At 38.0% G+C, this 17097-nt stretch overlaps 1 protein-coding gene across 5 annotated transcripts in view; it reads right to left on the bottom strand.

Moving 5' to 3' along the window:
- EPHA6 (EPH receptor A6) overlaps positions 1-17097 on the bottom strand; it is a 526124-nt gene that overhangs the window by 129202 nt on the left and 379825 nt on the right. For 3 of the 5 annotated variants that reach the window (XM_076350956.1, XM_076350973.1, XM_076350982.1), the window contains 4 exons: positions 15893-15940; positions 15306-15468; positions 5354-5462; positions 1031-1101 (listed from right to left, as the gene is read on the bottom strand). In XM_076350956.1, the coding sequence (XP_076207071.1) occupies positions 1031-1101; positions 5354-5462; positions 15306-15468; positions 15893-15940 (391 nt within the window). The remainder of the gene's footprint in view (positions 1-1030; positions 1102-5353; positions 5463-15305; positions 15469-15892; positions 15941-17097) is intronic. The other 2 variants (XM_076350963.1, XM_076350991.1) reach the window with 1 other exon arrangement.

Genomic DNA, 17097 nt, shown 5'->3' with positions numbered 1-17097 from the left:
TCCTTGGTTCTGTGGAGCACATACATGAGTAGAGACTTGCCCCCTCAAGTCTGATGCTGACATAACTGCAAATGAATGAGAAGCCTCTGAAATGAAGCTTTGTGTCAACATGAAATACAGTCATCATTTACCCTGGCCTGAAAGACACTGAGTGAGGCTTTTCTCAAATTCAGTCACGGTCTCAGAGGCATATATCAAACTCTCCAGCAGGAAGGTTTTTGTCTTCTTTCCTTTCTGACCACGTTTGGAAACAAATGACAAACAAATCTTCCCAGGAAGTATCCTTTATGGGGAAATGTGCCCTTTTCCCTGACAGAAAGAGCCACTTGGCTGCATATAGTGGTGTCAACTGAAAAAAGATTTTACTTCTGGTGACTTAACTTCTGTCTTGATCATAGTATTTCCACGGATGTTATCAAAAATGACAAAAAAATAACAAAATTTAATACCCTTTGCATAATACCCTTTGAATAAATAAAAACTTTAAATAGCTACTCTAACATAAAACAGTGAGGCTAGTAATTTAAACTAAGCAGTTAAACTAAACTAAATAAACTAATATACTGCCCACGAGAGATTGCCAGGATTATCTTTCACTGTACTGATCAGTGAGCAGGAACATGGGGGAAGGCAACCCATTCCACTTTTTATTTCTTGGGTGGCTGGAAGTGTAGATCCCTAAAGCCAAAAAGAACTGGATACAAATAAGGCACGTAGTCACCAAGAGAGGAATTTTGAGGCAGAAATTCAATATGGTCCAGACCAGTTGAGAATTCAAAGAAATATACCTGAAAAACTGATAAATATTATTAATAGAATACCAAAAACCCTTATTAACTAGAGTGAATTCAGTGAAATTGTTCAAGAGGACATACAAATAGAAATAAACACCCTTGATGGTGCAGACAATAAGGAACTATGCAAATGGCCAGATTAAAACAGCAAGGGCAAAAGCTGTACAGAAAACAATGAACATTCTTCATTTAAAACATGATATAGATATAATGTAATACAGTGTTGAACTACTTACAATGTCCATTTTGCAAATGAGCCCTTCTTTTCTCTTCGGATTTCATTTTGGCCTTTATGTACCACTGGCATCTTTTAAAAAAAACAAGTGAAGTTTTAGTTAAAATACTTGTCATGCAGAAAATAAATGTACATTAATTTTTATCTGCACTTTTATGAAAGCCAAAATCTTTGCATTTGGAATATATATTTAGTTATGAATCTAAAGAGAGAAATATGCATGAAGAACTACAAACAGATTAGATACAAATAAAAATAAATCATGGTTGAATGATTAGTATGAAAATGACTACTTAAGTTCAAGTTTGATGCAATACTTTATTTCCAAGTTTGACTCCTCCAAAGAATCCTGATACTTTAATAAATTATTACTTCCCTGCATTCTTGTTTGCTTACATTGGTTGTGCTAATTAAATCTTATCCTATTAACTTTCATACCCAGTGGGTCAAAAAGCTCACATTTTCTTCATAAGATAATAGTTTCTATGACTTCATCATGTTTCATGAAAAAAGAAAATATTTTTTCAGATCAGGACCACTATTTTTTTCTTTTTTCTGAGTAGCTCTGTGCAGTCAGAGCCAGGCACTGACTTATTTCTTCTAAGATAGCAGCTATCATATAGGATAAACAATACGTAGCCTGCTATGGGAATATGATGATTTAGCATATGCCTGTATGATTGCTATAAAATTGCAAATCCTTGGCAAACAACACAAAACTCTGTGGATGTTCATGAATTGTTAGCAACCTTACCTGACACTGCAAGGGTATGTTGGAGAAAACTGCCCCATGGCAGGCTTTCAGGTTCCCTGTAATGAAATCTCCCCCCGCCTGAATGCTGCTTACCCGCAGGACTGTTAATGCTGATTGAGGGTCACATGATAGGAGCAACTGTTTCAGTCAAGAAAAAACAAAATATTTGCTCTTGACCTTAAAGCTCTTTCTGACTCACTGAACAGCCTAAGAAGTATGATTTAGAGGGAAATCTTTTGGTCTAAAGTGCTAGGCTAAGGGCTAAGGGCTGTTGGGGCTCTGATCCCAGTGGAGAATAGCAGTGTGTGTGGATATGTGCTTTGGTGTACAGACATTCAGTTCCAAGACCAGCTTGAAAAAAATGACTGGCCTCTCTGTGTTCATTACCAGCCTTATAAAATAAAATAAATTACAATTATAGATAGTATATCCAGTAAAATACTAACAATGGAGATATGAGAAATATGTGAACACACCCACCTCATTTCAATAGTTCATTTAAACTACGTAAACAGAGTAGGAACGCTCACAAATTCGTTGCTACGGAGGTGATGATGACCACCTGAAGGGCAGAAACTTCTGAAGCTGTCATGGTTATGTGCCCTTATGGAGGGAAACAGCAACAGCGGATTCTCAACTTCTGTGGAAATCTTTAGATTGTACACCAGTTGCTGGGGCCACTAAGCATGCCAGTGCTGTTTTTAGGACCTGAACAACTGGTCTGTAGGGTGCCAACTGCCAAGAACACTGAACCCAAGCTCTTACACTTAAAGTGTCTGCCCAAGGGAACAGTCAAAGAAACAAGGCTTTAAACCTGTCCAATCCTCCTAAGTACGCATGTGGCCCCAAAGTTTGACTACAGAAGCCAGTGAGTAATCACCAGCAGAGGAGTCTTCCAGCTCCAGCTCCCCATTCCCTGTTAGTGTTGGTTACAGAACAATCGGAGAGGAATAATTTCTGTAATGATAAGAATAAATCACACTGAACTTGAACATCACACTTCCTGGAATTTAGCCAAGACCCCTGTCCCACTGCATATCCTGCACCTCGAAGTCTCTGTCGCTTTCATTTTTCTATCTACAATTGACAGCCGTGCTTCCTGCTTGCTCTTGGTGGATAATCACTCGGAGAAGTGCAGAGACAGGTGCTCATTTAACCCAGCCTCTCCACTATGAATAGACTCATCAGCAGCCCTGTGACTCGACAGCTCATCAAATTGCTAATTCTAAACAGTGAAGCAGAGCACATCTGTAGGGTACCAATCCCATTTTTCACACAGAATTTTGCCTCCAGTCCTAGAGTAAATTGAGTATTTATTCAAAATTTTCTTGCTCTGTCATCTGCAGAATACACTCTTATCACCGCATTTAAGCAGCACTTCAAAATGAATTAATATCTTACCTAATTGAATTGGTCCCATTGAGTAAGATGTTAGAAAGCTAAAAGAATCTCTGATATGCTTAACGTTAGCAAACAGGAGAACTAAACACAGAAAGAAACCCATTTCCATATTTTTTTTCATTCCTGAGTTGAGTGAGTTTTTTCTAAAGGAAGCGTTTGAGTTATGTTTCAGGAGTCCACATAAGGATTCCACACAATCATTTTCTCCAAAAGTTTGTCTTTGTCTGAATAATTCCTCTCTCTTCTGAAAGACCCTACTGTTTGTCAGTGTTCGTAGTAATCGTAGGAATATTTACTTAGCTTTTAATATTATCTAAGGTCACAATATGTTCCAATGTTAACTGCTCCCATTAACTTCAACAGAATGTTAGCCTTAACTGGTTTTACTATTTAGCAGAGAGAGCATTAATTCATATAATGGTCATGCCATATTTGGTTGCTGGGGTACTGCAAATAAAACCTCCAGCCTACACTGATAGGACTTCACTTTCTTTTCAAATTAGAGGTAATTCTTTACCAACAAAACAGAAACTTAATTACAAATCTGAAAGTGCAGCACCGTCTACTGATACCAGCCTCATCTGTGATGACCATTATCACATCCAGAGGAATCAGTGTAACATCTTTTCTCTATGTGTAAACACAGGCTCTAAACCAGGACAGGAATAGTGCAGAATCCTATCCCGACTCTGGATTTTTTCTGTCCCCAAGCCAGGCAAGAAGGAAACTCCATGGAGAATCCTCCTCACAGGGAGGCTCTTCCACCAGCTGTTTTATGCGTCTGAAGGAGGGAGAGGGGAAAAGGGTAGCGAGGGGCTAGAGCCCACGCAACCCCCCCTACAGAGCTTACTGCAGGAGCTATGAGCCCAGCTCCTCTGCTCGAAGGCCCATACCTCTACAGAATATCAGTCTGAGTTTAGGCCTTCGTGATCCATGGCAGCACTGCGGTGCCACTGATGTCACACAGCGAAGACGGGGACATAATGTCTTTGTCCTTTTAAATTCTGTTTTACTTCCTGGTGGAAGCGGGTGAAGCCCTGAAATCACACAGGAAACACCCAGAGGCTCAGTGAAAAAGGAAACAAGGCACGATGGAAGCAGCTACGCCTGTGGGAATCTGAGCTCCAGCAAGGACTGATGTTCTGACCTCTATGTGCATTTTTTAGCAAGTCCAATTAGAATTTGTGAGTTCCCTTAAAACCTTCAGTGTGTAATTGAGCATGGCATCCGGCCACTCAAATCAAAATGCTTTCTCATCCAATTTGCATAATGTCATTATTTGATCCTGATCAACACATCAACGGAAGGAAGGTGGACAATCAGCACTGTACTAAAAGAATTGTAAATATAAGAATCAGCGTAGTTATAAAAAATAATCATTGTCCAGACTGGTGAATTCTCCTGCCAGTGCAACAGTACTGCTACAATGTAGATTTAATTGGGATATCTTCAATCCAATTTAAAAAAAAAAGCCAAAAAGCAATAAAACAGGACCTTCAGGAAGCTATTTTCTGTTCACCAGTGATATCACAGGCAGTAGAATCATGCTAGTATTTTGGAGTGAAGTTTTCCTTAGTTTAATTTCATTACATAATTCCTATATTTTCTCTTAATAGATGCAGAAATGTGCATATAAAATATATACATAATTGTGTATGATTCTTTCTACAAATTTAATATAGTAAAAGTAATAAAAAATTGCCCACTCAAGTGCCTTTAGCAAGCTACATTGCCAACCCGAAGACATCAGAAATCCTAAGGTTACACCCTCCAAAGCTTTGCAGTTGATGGTTATGAGATTTTGTAAAAAATACTGCCGTTCTTTGTTTTTTTGCCTTCTAATGTCAGAACCTTGAGGGTGCAGGTACATTGTATTTTTAAATTCTCGCTCTGCAGGCAAGAGGTCCAGAAACTTATTTTAAAAACAGCCAAGCTATTTCCTGATTTCACATAATTGCTTAGCTCCCCAAACTGGTTTTTTACAAAAAACAACTCTCACAAAAGAACTGTGAGTATAAGCAGTGCTGAACAAAGAGGACATTCACCCCGCTATGCCTAACCCTTATTTTAGCACTGAAAATGTGGTGAATGACTTAACTATTATTCTTAAATTCTTAGTTTTGGATGACTCTGACCCTGAGTAAATGAGAACACTGTAGTGTTGTTTACCTCCCGGTGATCAGGAAGAACAAAGTGAGGATGACCAGGAGAGTGAATCCACCAACAGCAGCAGTGGCAATTACAAGAATCTGTCCCTGTTCCGCAGCCATATCAGAAGCTGAAAGAGAAGCACAAAGAAAAGAGGTTAAAGGTCCGGGATTCTTGCAGAATGGGTGATAACATTTCACTGGTCAAATGTTGCAATTACTCTGTAATAGTTTGCTCGGTGCTTAGCAATGCGAATGCGCCTGTGAAGTGCAAAACCGTAATCCATGTCCTAACTATGATGAAGGGGAGAAGATGTTTACAGGTTTTTATAATGAGGAGCTGGCATTATCAGACGCTTGCAACTTACTAAAGTTTGAATATGACAGGATTTTGGACACAAAAATAGAACATACTTTTTCTTTAGCTTTATTTAGCTTAATCCTGCATCTAATTCAGAACTTCTCTCCATCCAACTGTTCCAGTGAAGTCAGCAGCAGTGCTATGTATGTAAGAGATATTAAACTGGGTTCAGGAGAAAGCAAAGCAGAAAAAGCACACTTAACATGTAGCCTCACACACTCTTCTGTATGTCTGGTGTTTATTTTTATTGTCACAAAATGTATACAGTTTTACCTATAACATGCTCTGGTGATTGGCAATACTGTAGTTGAAAAAAAAAATTGATTTTCTTATGCCTCATGTTTTTCTCTCTGCCTTTTGTAGGACACTTAGGAGTTAAAAAAGATCACCTGAAATTGTCCAGTCTCTAGACACTTGCTCTTTTTATTAATTTATTCTGTATAATATTAAATCTTTACATTGACAAAGTACCTACTTACAGTCCGGTTGGTCCTCACTGTCCAAGTACTACCTGAGCAGAAAAAGAATTAGGCTCAGTTTTTCCTCTGTCTCCTGTCTTGTGACTCCAAAGTTTTATTTCTTAAACTCAGCTACACTTGAACTTTTTCACCACATGACGTTCACTTAATTCTTACTTTCTGTTTCCATGAGAAACACAACATTGTTCTGAAAGGAGAATAAATAATTCTATTCAATGACCTCTGACAACAGTAGTAAATGTAGAAAAGAAAATAAATTTTAGATTTATCAGGAAAGCAACTTTGATTTTGTAAACTTGCAAACTGTTCTATAAGCAAAATCTTCAGCTTTCTTCAGGCACCAGATGATTAAAGCTTAGGGAAATCACCTAGGTTGCTGCAAAGAGAAAGTTCAGCAGGCTATATTCTCTCACTTTGCAGTTGATGAAGCCCAATACAATGCACACATTGCTGCCCAAAGCCTCATCAAATGCTGTTTCCAAGAAAAACATTTGGCTTTGAAATAATATTTGAGTGGTTTAGAAATTAGCAGTGTAAACTGGCTTTGTAATAGTAGTAAAGCAAATAAAAACAATAGTAGTTTATGTCAAATTTTCAGCAAAAACAACTTGTTAAATTTGTGCCATTAAGTTTCTGTCCATATAATTTAACGGAGATACGCACAGGCAGTAAATTACAAGGCATTCAGTATCTGTGGTCATAAGCCCTCCACACGCAAGTTAAATATATACATCTTCCAATAAATGATGTAGCAAATACTCACTGAATAGCTAATCTCCAAAATGGTTTCTAGTGATATTATGGGAGTGGATTCTAGCTCTGCATTGTGTTATGTTCCACAGGGTCAGATTTAGTTGGAAAAATACAGCATAACAAATACCATGCCACACAAGTAACAATGCAAATAATAACAGGCTCTCCAAATCAAACACTGAATACTGTTTTCAGACTAGCAGGGGTTGTGCTAAATGTTGCAAAGATCATTACAGCCAGGCACAGTTCGATGTTGTAAATGGAGGAGGAGGTTTTAGATGAGTCTCTCTTGCCCATCTCTGCAATGGAAGTGAGAGGACAAACTGCAGCCCTCTTTTTTTTTCCTAACAGGAAGAAGAGGGGTGCAAAAATAGTGAATTCAGCTGGAGAAAAGCAAACCATGGGCTCAGATAAATTAGCTGTAGTTTTCTTCAACAGACATTCATCGCCCAGGAGACGACCAAGGGCCTTTATTCATGAAAATTAAAGGTGCAAATGTAGGGACTGATTCCATGGTACAAAGAAGCACTCTGCAGCTATCGAGATGAAGAAAGCCACGTGTCCTGGATCATTTCTGCTGAATGGAGCTGGTACTTCCTGGTGTTTTAGCTAAAACAGAATGCAATCTATCAGTTTAATAACATGTATTTTCTATCAGGAACCAGAGTCAAATTCATGAAGGGGAGAAATTCCAAACTGACTTAGTTCTTTCCACCTCTAAGCAATACGATTTTTAGCTGAGACTGTACGTACTTAAAAAGTGATCATTCTGTTTCTCTTTGTATTTTACTGCGTTGGCAGAGGTGCCAGAGTCCAATATATTAGGATTTTTTTTCAAGTAGCCAAATCACTATAAGGGGCTTTCAAGCCTGAAACTTCCCAATGACCTTAATTTACTTGTCAGATAAAAATGTCAGATGACAGACAAGTATAATTGGAAAATGTGGATTTGTTAAAAACTGACAGACAGGCAGGTAAGGCAAAACGATGGAAATACTTATTTTTGCTTGAAGTCATCCTTCTAGAAATCAATAAAGGCACAGTGCAGTGAACAACACATATATAAGCACACGTGTATGCACACACACAGATGCCTCACACGCAGGTAAAACGTTCCATAAAACACGATTTAGGCAGTAAGAAGATAGTAATCAGGGACACTCAATAATTAAAATTTTTACAGCATTTTGCCATTCTAAATTAAATTCAGCATGTCCCTCAATCTCTGTTCTTTTCTCATTTCTCCAGCTTTCTCTTAAGGTAAAGTTCAAGTTGTAAATAATAAGAGCTTTAACACGTATTGATTCTGTTCTTGAATCTTTTTTATTGTTCCCTGCTTTTTCTTCCTTCATTTTTCCTCTCCATCAGCTATGCATATTGGTATATGACCCTGTGTTTCTCCTCAGGACTATTCTTGATTATGCAAGACAGAAAAACTCAGTTCAAAAAACAATTATAATAGGTTGCAAAGCCAAGCAAGTTCCTGCAACCTTATTTCATCTCCTTGTGTGTACATATTAGAGTGCTGCATTGAATCATAGAAGTACACAGCATTTTTTCCAGAATCTCATTTGCTAGACAACATGGCCAGCATTCATACAGCTAAAATCAGTATTTTGTTGTCTCTACACTGTGCAGTGCACGGTCTCACGTCTGCCAACTATGCACCACCCAAATCCATCCAGTGCAGGGATGATTAGTAGCTCTGTGATCACAGGGATGAATGTGGCTGTATCATGTATGGGGCCACACTCCATTTGATAGTTAAAGTTGATAAGCAAGGGGGTGAGGAAGTGCTGGTGCAACAGGAATATGTAAACCACTAGCAGTGCTAAGACTCATAAGGAAGCTTAGTACCTGTCTAACTGGGCTGGCTGTTTTGTCTGGTAGTATGTTTCATTCTCTCTGCCTGTCTGCTCAATAAGTTCATTTTGACAAAAACATACTTCAAAAAATAAGTAGCATAAGACAAGGAAAAGGCAGGATTTCTTACTTTTCCCAGCAGATGATCAGATAGTATACTATCATGTTTGGGTGTCAAAACTCTTCAAACACATTATAGCTGCAACTAATGTGATTGGTCAAAGCGGTGATTTGATTTTAAAACTGCAGCATGTATCATACATGTACCCAGAAGCATATTATCCAGATAAACTCTTCACTCCCATTACTCTTCATGCTTAACTCAGGTTATATGCCCAAAATGACATTTAAAGTGTCTAATTGCATCGTTCCAGCTTCCTTGCTTAACACCATGCCCAGAAATCCCTTCTGCATCCAGCCTGGTGTCAGTTCTGTCCCCACCATCTACTCTTTACTTCCATGCCCCGTCTCAGCTCCTCTTTGGGTTCTTCACCCGAATGTGTGGAGCAGGAACTGCACTTTCCCTCCTCTCTGGGTTGAAGGGAAATATCCCGAGGCTTTTTCACTTCCTCACTGGGCAGACTGGAGGAAATGGGGCAGACGTTTTAGTCATGGTGCAAGAGGATGAAAGACAGAGAGAACCTTCCAGCTCTGTTTTCCTTTCTTTTCTTTGAGCAAATTTCTCTAAAACCTTTTAAAAGGTTGTGTATTTGGTATAAAAGGGCTGGAAGGCCTAATGACAGCTCACTTCTGTCTCTTAGCTACATCCTTTAGTTATTTCAATTTGACATCTATCAGGCGGCGGACCTTCCAGCAGACTGAAAGATCAAAAAGTGACAGAAAGAGAGCTAGACAGATAATACTGAGTAGCTCTAAGACAGGTAAGTGTGGACGGTGATAACTGGAGCTCTAATAGACAGGAACTGGCTGTCAGATGGATTTACAAGGCACTGTAAACAACAGTGCTTAAGAACAATAGGAAAGAAAAATATAAAGTCTAATTAGGGTAACCTTTACATTTTCAGAAATGCTGCAGTTCCTGTGCTCCAGTGAGCTGACGGGCTCCAATCTAAGGGGGAATGTGGGAAAGGGAAGAGGCAATGGAAAGGCAATCTTAAAAAGGACTTTCAAAAGGGAAAAATAATGCCATCACTAGCATAAGAATGTAAAACTTTTTGGTATGTATTTGCTTGAAAAGCCTTCTTCCAAGTGTTGCCCCAACATTAGCTTCTTGACCAGTGGATGAATGGAAAACCTGTGCAAGCAGTTTGAGATCTGAGTAAGGATATTGCTCTTGTTTAGGAAATGCGGAGGAAAAGTAAAGTCTCTGGGGCTTCCGGGCACATATGGTAGAGAAATCAGATCAGCCAAAGTCAAATTTGAAGAACAAATGGCTGAAAATATAAAACACATTAAGGAAATACTTCAAGATTAAAATGAGACATTCTGAGGTATCCAGTGCTGACTACTATTGAATGAACAGCAGGACTAGGCAGACATGGGAAGAGATCCAGCAAGACAGTTTCTAAATATGAGACATGTGCCATCTCATTTGTTTGTTTCAACCAGAAATTTAATTTACTATTGTCAAAACATCAAACATTCTAACAAAAAAATCTCCATTTTGCATTGGTAATTCAATGTATTTCTAAAAATCCGAGGGACAGCTTCTCTGTTGTGGCATGAATCAGACCATGTGCTTGAAACAATATTGGACCTCTATCAGAATCAATGATTCAGGACCCCTCTCTTGAGCTTTGGAGTTCTGGAAAGAATGGAGTTGAGGGTCTAAATCACATCTGGTGGCAAATCCAAAATAGCATGATTTGAGGCTGAAAAGTTAAAGATAGATTTTGTGGATGTGGGAAGAGGAGGAAGAATATCAGCAGATATGGCAATACAAGAAAGTCACCATCTGTGCCTGTGGTAAAGAAACTAAAATTATTGTTTCATCAAGATCAGGATTTCAGGCCAATTAATTTTTCACAGTCCTCTAATTTATAAAATACCTAATCAGGTATTCTATCAGCACTTCTGAACGTTGTTTTTTTAAATTGTTGATATGATTTATTTGAAGCATACAAAAATCTACATTGCTTTTGGATTAAAAATCATCATATACTTACATTTATCACTCTGTTCAGCCCAAGCACTGGTCCACATTGCACACATGCTAGTTTGCCCCTTAGGCCCCTTCTGGAACAAGCCAACTAGTTCCATTTCAGATTTTTTTTTCCTAATGGCGGGAAGGCTGACGTGTAAAATACCCTTGGTTTTAGAACAAGCCCTGCACAAGAGAGCTACAGCATGAAAACACTGCACTGCCTAACAGCTGTAAATTGTTCAATATTTTACAAATTCCTCTAGGCACAAGGGCCTCTGAGGTGATATAGTAAAAAACATTCCTCCATGAAAAAAAAGAACGCTTTGAATTATTAATTTAAACAAACAAACAAACAAACAAACATAAACTGCTAGGTAGAAGAAAGAGAGAGAAAAATAGAGAGGGAGAGAGAAAACAGTTAGAGATTAAAGCATGTTTGCCCAGGGACAAATTATTTTTTGTTCTCAGAATACATTTTATTCTGTCCTAGGAAGGATCAGAGTTTTTTGTGGTGACTCAGATAGTTGGTACTCCTGATACGTAAAAGCAGGAACTACAAGTGAGGTTATGCTTCAATTTATGGCCACAGCATTGGTACACCTGTGTGTGCTGGAGTGTATGAAACCCTGTCAGCTTTGCTAGAAGTGTTTTGCCTGGAAGGTGCTGAAACAGGGAGACTGAATAACAGGGCAACAAGTAACATGGTCAAAAGCAGTAGTTACTATGCTTTGCAAAGGTATTACACTTCCCAGCAGCAGCCTCTTAGCTTTAGCAGGGGAAGAAATGCCTGACAACATCCATTCATCCATCCCTGCTTCCTTGAAGATAATTTTTCAGACTTTTCTAGGCAACTCCATTTCCTTTCACAAAGAAAGTACAAATTTTACTCTTTCAGATGTTCCATTTATTGGTCTCTGCAGCAGGGAGAAGAGTTCAACAACATACTCCCCAAGCAATGGCTGCCTCAGTCTGCTGGTCAGTAAGTGAGGGTGCTTCCCAAAACCCAGATTAACATTGCATGATTAACTAACTGTTTTTTCATTACTCCTACAGAGTTGGCCTTCTTTCTGCTTCAGGCAACACCATTAATAATGATACCAAAATGTCTTGGTGTTCCTAGTAAGGATGTATCTAATTTTATCCTATATAACTGAAGTGGCGCAGATAGTGTTTCAACCAGTAAACTGGAGAGGGCATGACAGCACTGTCCTGCCAAGGACAGTATGTTTTAGGACATTGATATACACGTCTCTCAACTGACAAACCATTACTGTTTTACAACTTGTCTATCACTTTAAAGAAAAATCCCAATTTTGGATTGCACACTTTACCGCTATTTATTAACAAATTATGTCAATATTCAAGCAGGGTAAATGGAATAACCTTGGACGTTCACCTGCAACTGGTCCTGGAATTCTCCTTTAGATATTAAGACTATAACATGTACAACTGGTAGAGCTGAAGGATGTTACTAGCTAATGTCAGTTGAGAAGGATTTTTATCAAACACATGAAATATTTTTTGTAATTTTAATGAGATTGTTGGTTGATAAATTTTCTGTTGACAATACAGACTTTTAAAAGACTCTATTCGTCCCGGCCTTCTGATGAAAACATTAACTTTATATAAAATCAGTATAGCTCACATTAAATTAATTAAAATCTGGCTAACTGAAAGACCACAAAAAGTAATTGCAAATGTGGAATTTTCACCAAGTAACTTGTTTCTAATGGGTAGGGATGGAGGGAGCTGCAATAGTCTGCCTTGGTCTAATATTATTTGGTATCTTTCAGAATAATTGAGAAGAATATATATTAAAAAATCAGAAAATTTTCAGCTGAGCTGCATACTGCCGGAGTAGTAAATGATGAAGATAGATTCCTACACAGCTTGACTTGGACTGGTTTGTAAGATAGATGCATGCCAGCAAGGGCGAGTTAACATTTACATGTACTGTAATAACTATGCAGTCCAAGTCTCAACACAATCCTACCCAATCCCTCCATCTAAATGTAGGTCAGTATCTTGGAATACAATAGTACTGACAAAAATGTTGCTATGTTCTAGTTATTCAGCTGTGTAAGACAATAAGGAGGTAAGTGGTGTTAGGTCTGTTTATGGCATCATAAACAGATTTAATTTTCCAGTTTAATTCAGGATCAGGTTCAGCTCTGATGTTCTACTTCAAAAAGGATGTTAAAATTTTGGAGAGCTACAAAATGATTCAATGTTTGGAAAAACTTTGTTTTAGAGTGAGAGAGAGCATTTATATCACTTATGGGAAAGACAAGAGAATTCTTAAAAATGGCATACACACATTTAGATGAGGAAGAGGTAGTATCCTGATAGTATTTGGCTTTTTAATTTGGCAGAAAAGGGTCAAAAGGTACAAGCTAAATAAAAAAATTCAGGCTAGAAATAAGGTGCAAATTTTTAATTATGAGGCTTAAGCACTGGCACTATCTACCTATAAATATGGTGAGCTCCCCATTACTGGAAGACTTTAAATCAAGGCTATTTGTATCTGGTAGACGTTACATTTCAATGTATTGTCATTAGCTGTCTGGAAAAGTTACAGAGTTACAGACATTTGGCCCGTGTTATGAAATGGATACAAATGAATGATCATAATCATCTGATATTGCCTTAAAGATTAGCATAGGCCAATTTTCAAAATACTGCTGTGAGGAAGTAAGATATTTGGAGAGTAACAAGGCATCATTTGACTGGTCACTGAGTACTGCTTCAATTTGAAATAAGTAATATTTACCAGCAGGCACTTACTTTGCTTTTTTTTCCCTTTGAAAACTAAAGCAGTATTGTATAAATATTTGAATAAGACCACAGTCCTTTGAACTACCCTTTTAATTAAACTGAAGTCTTTATCTAGCTTCAGGTACCATTTCAAACTGTGGCAGAGTTTCTCTTGACCTCCATCTCGATCATAAACAGAAACTCTTCTGTCTACATTTCCTTTCAATCACACAATGATGTATATTTATAACAAATCACATACTTTTAGTCAGGCACAAGCTTAAGCAATAAATGTTGGTAAACAGCAAATATATAATGTGTATTTATGTTTCACTGTCAAGATTCACACTGAGTGCTTAGAAGTAATAGAGGCAATAAATGTTTAAGAGTGTTGTGAGCTCTAGCTCACCATGCAGCCCAAGAGCCAGTTGCATAGGTGGAACTGAGAAGGAGACACGGGGCTGGGAAGGAATGGGTGGAATCTCACTTCCAGATGTTTCTATCAGCAGTGCCAATGGGAGAAATGACACTGGAACCACAGTCTTCCTGATTTAGGTGGGTAAGTCACATTTTCACAAACATGCAGTAGGCTCATAGAGGTTTAAATACCATTTACTTTTGATAAGAGTTATGTCCCTGAGTGCCTAAAGCCTAGTATTTATTGCATCAGAAGATGCAGACAGGACCTACTGGAATTCTTGAAAGCACCCAAGTGCTCAACTCCTATTCAAACCAGTTGGCTTAAGTACCCAGAAAATTTTTAAAAGTCCAATTAGGCCTTAAGCACTTGGAAATCTATCCCTAAAACATTTTTGAAATAGAAGTTAAGAAGCAATGAAAATGGAACACAAACCCATGGGTGCTCTTGAAAACACTTACATAGTTTTGACTCTGTACTTTAGCTTAAGCAACTTGAATTCTAAAACACTAATGAAAAACATGGTATACATAATTGGTTAATTAAAGTAATTTCATTAATGAGTGTTTTAGTGTTGTATCTACTACACTAATTTTATCTCAAATGCTTGTAAATACCTTGTTTGCAGTTTCTTTGAACATGGAGTGCAATACATGACTTAAATATAAAATTGTTCAGAGCATGAACATCATACATAGCATCAAGCTTTTTTGCATATTCTGTAGGAGTATGTAGGCTTTTTGTTTCTTACTGGCAAGCTAGTAGGCTTATTGGTTGATGGAAATGCATATAAAAGTTTTCATTTTTTTTTATTTGTAGAGTCTAGGAGCACTAAAAACTACAGAGAAAAGACTCCATCACGGTGTTCTGGGAGCTTGCATGAAGCTGCTGGACTTATGTAAAGCCTGACTAAGGGTATTTCTAGATGTCAAAAGGAAGGCCTTCTTTAAGCAAAGAAAGGATCATAGAATCATAGAATATCTCAAGTTGGAAGGGACCCATAAGGAAATTTTGCAGAAGAAAACATTCCTTCAGTTGCAGTATTGGGCTAAAATTTCTTTTTGTTGTTATAAATCCAGAAGTGTGAGGCTGAGGCTTACTTGGTTTTTATCATACAGCAGTGGTCATTTTGTGATAAGCAAATGGTATGGATTCAGCCATTCAAACTCCCAATGCCTCACTGTTTTAGAATCAGATGCTACTTCTATTGTATTTGATTTTTTTTCCTTCAGTGAAACTTACTTTCATCTCCAGTTTCAAATTCAAACTTCTGGCTATAGCCGCTGTATCCTGCTGCCGTCCTGACTCTGATATGAAATATATACTTGGTGGCTGGCTTGAGACCTGTGATGATAACACTTGGAGCCTTGGACCTTGTGGAGGAATAGCTGAGCTGCTCATGCTCCTGAGGGACAAAAGAGGGGAGAAATAATATCAAGTTGAGTTGTACAAACTTTGCAAAAACGACATAGCAGAACTGAAGCTCCACATTCTTCTCATGAATGTAAAATGTGTTTATAAAAGGAGGTGCAGGTATGGATTTCTGTACTTTGATTTTGTGCTATAGTCATAATGCATGATATGGCCTTGACTTAGATTTCAATTTTTTGTCTTTAATCTTGCAAATAAACACATCACATCTTTGTGTCTTGGGTTAGTAATTACACTGTAGCCAAAACAATATGGAATTAGTACAAGACTACATTCACAGAAAATGGCAGCTAGAATGGTAGCTAATTATTTTTGCACAACGGACAAACTAGGAGGTCAGTAAATACTAGTAAGCTGTAAAGTAAAGATGTGGGAGTATTCAAATACCCGCTACTCACTTCTACCCGCAGGTAGTGCCAAAATGCCGGCGCTATCCGTGGGTAGACCTGTGGGTAAAAGAAAATAAAAATTAACTTTTTCTTTAAAGTCTGTAAACTTCTAGCATGGTTCAACTGCTTCACTGCTGTTGAACTTAATTGCTCTTTCCAGGTAGCTGTAATGTAGTCGTACATGAAATTCCCTTTCACACTCTATAAGAAGAAACACTCTCTGCAGAAGTCCCCTGTTTATCTCCTAGCAGTTGATCCTGGGCATCTGCTGAGAATTCCTGACTCTCGCAGAGATTACTGGGAATTACCACTGCAGCTGCTGTAGTATGGAGACCAGCCACATCTATTACTCTGCAAAAACTAAGTGCTGCTTTGCTAGACAGGTCGTTGGTGATACTTTTACATGAGGGGATGACTTAAAAGAAGAGGGAGTTTATTCCCTGTCATTAGTTACTGTCACTTGATAAATCACTAATCTGTAATATTTTATATGGTGCCTTAAGGCTAGCTTTACTTTGTTGCAGCAGGATTTGTCTCCAGACTGACATATGAGCAGAAATGTCCTTGGCTTATGTTTAACAATCCAACTGTGATACCCATAGGGCACCATAGACATTTATTATACCATGCAGTAATATTAGAGTATGTATAAGTTATTCAAAGGGTGCTTCCAGCCTGTTAAGAAGGAAAAAACTGGTCCACAGAAGAGAGATAACCAGGAGAAGAATAGGTTTCAGTTAGATTCTGTTGGACTCTCAACCTCTTTTGAGCAACATACATCTATTTTTATTTAAAACAAACAGTTTTAGATAAAACATGCTGAGTCAACTTCAGTCATGGTGTAACAAGGTCACATTAGCATAGGGCAGCAGGTATATCAGGATTCCCCCAGTAGGCATACAAGGAGATGGCTAAGAAAACCAAATTAATAAACAAACACACAAAAATAATCTAACGATTCTGTTAAGTGAAGGAGGAGAAGGAAGGCAACAATGACCAATATCTAAAATAGTTGCATTTAATGCTCACTTCAAACAGTGGAAATAATTTGAGAAACTATATAAGAGGAAGTGTTGATTTGTTCTACAGTCTATTACCAAATTCTGAAACAGCAAGAAGCGTATATTTAAATTGAAATAGTAAGACACAGTGTACATGTAATCTTATGGATGGAGACTACAATTAATATACCATCTAACAACTTCTATAACTAT

Source organism: Aptenodytes patagonicus, chromosome 1 (genome assembly GCF_965638725.1).
Source record: "Aptenodytes patagonicus chromosome 1, bAptPat1.pri.cur, whole genome shotgun sequence".
NCBI classification, from domain to species: Eukaryota; Metazoa; Chordata; class Aves; order Sphenisciformes; family Spheniscidae; genus Aptenodytes; species Aptenodytes patagonicus.
This window is presented reverse-complemented; position numbering and strand designations above follow the sequence as displayed.